Below are 2,791 nucleotides of genomic sequence, written 5' to 3' on the forward strand. Positions count from 1 at the left end.
ATTTGTTGGTGATGCAGCATTCCCATTATTGAATAATTTGTTACGACCCTGGTGTTAACTTGAGTGCAAAACAAGTTATTTTCAATTACCGCTTGAGTACAGCAAGGCGTGTAGTTGAAAATACATTTGGAGTAATGTCAGCCAAGTGGAGAATATTTCGACGACCAATTGTAGCGTCACCTTCAACTGTAGATAATATAGTTAAAAGTTGTGTGGCACTGCACAATTGGCTTCGAGATTCAAATCTGAAAGTTTTACCTGGTTAGAGAAAATATATTCCAGTAGGATTTATAGATGAAGAAGATCGCTTTGGAAATGTAGAACCTGGTCAATGGCGAAACGAAGCACCATCTGGTGCACTTAGAGATTTAGCACCAAATATAAGAAGAAACTCAGCAAATGACGCCAAGATAATACGAAATACGTACGCAGATTATTTTATGAAGGAAGGTTACGTACCTTGGCAATGGAATAAGCTACCAAACTTTCAACGAGAAGCATACATGCAACAGGCAGAAGGTAAATTGATTGAAACACATAATTAATATAAAAGTGCAATCGATTAATTTTTATTTTGTTCCTCTGTTATAACTTGAGAAAGTACTTGTAGTACAAGTGTCTTTAAGCGTAATTTTGCGTTTAAGTTGCTGTGAATCCCGAGATATAGATAAATAAAAAAGATCGTCTGAATTCATAGTATCTGCCGAATTTTGTTTTCCCACTAAATTTAAAATTGCTTCATCAACCGCATCTATACCCGTTTCAGACAATTGTCTTTTTGCTGAAAAAGAAAATAAACATTAATAATATAAATATATATTTTATCAAATTTTTGCAATTATGTCGTATAAAATCATTATTATTTTATAGTAAATTTGACACATTAATCAACTATATATATAATAAATTAAATTAAAATTACTTAATTAAGAATTAAACAGTTTGTTCAGTGTGTGTACTTTACAACTGATTTACTTGAATATCTTATTTATACAGTGCATGTATGTACACGCACTGAACAAACTGTTTAATTCTTAATTAAGTAATTTAAATATGCCGTACAATTTTGCACAAATAAAGAAATATATATTTAATAAAAATATTAATTTACTTCGTTTTGCACATTTGCTGGCTGTAGGCTGATTTTGAGAATGACTACTCATTCGATGACTAGTCTGAGGACGAGACGAGACACTATCAGGACGAGGAAAAGCACTATTAGGACGAGAGGAGGCATAATGAGGACGAGGGGAAGCGCTATTAGGACGAGGGGAGGCGCTATTAGGACGAGGGGAGATACTATCAAGACGAATCAAAGCACTGTTAGAACGAGACAAAGTATTATTAGGACGAGGAGAGGCACTATTAGAAGGACGAGACGGCATATTTAATAAATGCGGTGAACAAAAATCTGTTTGTTCTGTCTGTCTTATGTTATCCCACATATTGTCTGTAAAATAATGTTTAAAAGAATGTAATGAAATGTTTATTAAAATATGTTTTACTTAAAAACAATTTTCTTTTATAAAGAAAATTGTTTATAAAGAAAATTTCCTACTCAACAATATAATAGTTATATTGTTGATACAGGTACAGGGGAACTGTAGGACAAAAACTGTAGGACAGTTTCAAATACTTTCATATAACATCCTAGCATAGAGTTATTTACACTACTATCTTTTGTTCCTCTTACCTTGAAACTCTTCTTGTATGTTGTACATATATTCTTCAGATTGAAAAGTCTCCAAAGATGTTGGTGATGTATCGCTTCTAGATAAGGGATGTTCTAAACTTTCGAAGTTTGTTATAGTCCTAATTGAGACATTATAAAACAGTTATTACTTTACTTGAGAGCATACTGTTTATGAAAATGAGAAACTGACAATTACATTCGTTATTGAAATAAAAATGAAAATTAATATCATAAATTTTGTATCAACTACAATAAAATTATTATAACTTCACATTTGAAGAAAGTATAACACTTACTTGCGAGGTTCCACTGTATCGGATAAAAAATGTAAATGTTCCATAAATGACCATGGTACAAAATGAACAGCTGCTTGCCCACTTTTTGTTACAGACTTTTTTTCTCCTTTATATACCGATCTCGAAGATTTCTCCAACGGTTCTTCACAAACTCCTCTATTTAAATTATATAAAACCATATATAATCCATACATATACATTGTTTTTATACACATTTTCAAATAATATGTACTAATAATTCAAATAATAACACAATAATAATACATACCAGTCATATTAAGTTCGTGGGCAACCTCACACCACAATTTTTTTTTCAGACCATTATCTCGGTAGCACTTATCTTTCAAATCCCACAATTGTGGGCGGTTTCTTACATAATGGATTATTAACTCATTGATACCCTCAGTACTATATTCCGTACATGAATAATCCTCACTTATTAGATCCATGTTTGTGTATCGTATGACATATAACGTAACCTACAAAAAGGATGGTTGTAAATTCACTACTTTTTGCGTTCTCAAATTCATTCGACGCACGTATGACGTGCGGCACAGTGCAGAAAAATTAAAATATTTTAATCGCAACGCAGTGCGGTGCGGCATGCCGGAGCTTGCCGCAACCGGACCTGCGCCTCCCTCCTGATTGGTCACCGCAGCATTTGCCGCAGCTCACCGCATGCATGGAGTCTTAGCTTTAGCTTAACGATAATGAAAGAAAACTATCCTCCCGATACTAGATTCAAATGTTTAGATCAACTTACAGATATCCATGTTTATCGATCTCTTCGAAATCGGCCGAT

The 2,791-nt window shown here is 33.2% G+C and overlaps 1 protein-coding gene across 2 annotated transcripts; it reads right to left on the minus strand.

Annotated features, from left to right (window-relative positions):
- Positions 1-538: 538 nt before the first annotated feature.
- LOC112588440 (uncharacterized) lies at positions 539-2,576 on the minus strand. Of its 2 annotated transcripts, XM_025298408.1 has the most exons (5): positions 2,258-2,576; positions 1,990-2,145; positions 1,694-1,812; positions 1,112-1,450; positions 539-781 (listed from the first exon to the last, which is right to left on the minus strand). In XM_025298408.1, the coding sequence occupies exons 2-5, from the start codon at positions 2,031-2,033 to the stop codon at positions 570-572; spliced, it is 714 nt and encodes a 237-aa protein (XP_025154193.1). In that variant the 5' UTR covers positions 2,034-2,145; positions 2,258-2,576; the 3' UTR covers positions 539-569. The 2 variants fall into 2 exon arrangements, with proteins under 2 accessions (XP_025154193.1, XP_025154194.1); XM_025298409.1 differs by lacking the exon at positions 1,112-1,450 and having other exon boundaries at positions 2,258-2,562.
- Positions 2,577-2,791: the final 215 nt, after the last annotated feature.

Source organism: Harpegnathos saltator, unplaced genomic scaffold (assembly GCF_003227715.2).
Source record: "Harpegnathos saltator strain DR-91 unplaced genomic scaffold, Hsal_v8.6 scaffold217, whole genome shotgun sequence".
In the NCBI taxonomy this organism is placed as follows: Eukaryota; Metazoa; Arthropoda; class Insecta; order Hymenoptera; family Formicidae; genus Harpegnathos; species Harpegnathos saltator.

What these genes read in the sequence shown, in the direction of transcription:
- LOC112588440 (XM_025298408.1), bottom strand. Translation starts at nt 2,033, where the DNA reads ATGGAACATTTACATTTTTTATCCGATACAGTGGAACCTCGCAA. An exon ending in GATACAGTGGAACCTCGCAA is followed by an intron (nt 1,813 to 1,989) that starts GTAAGTGTTATA and finishes TGTCTCAATTAG; the next exon opens with GACTATAACAAACTTCGAAA. An exon ending in CAGCAAATGTGCAAAACGAA is followed by an intron (nt 782 to 1,111) that starts GTAAATTAATAT and finishes TTTCTTTTTCAG; the next exon opens with CAAAAAGACAATTGTCTGAA.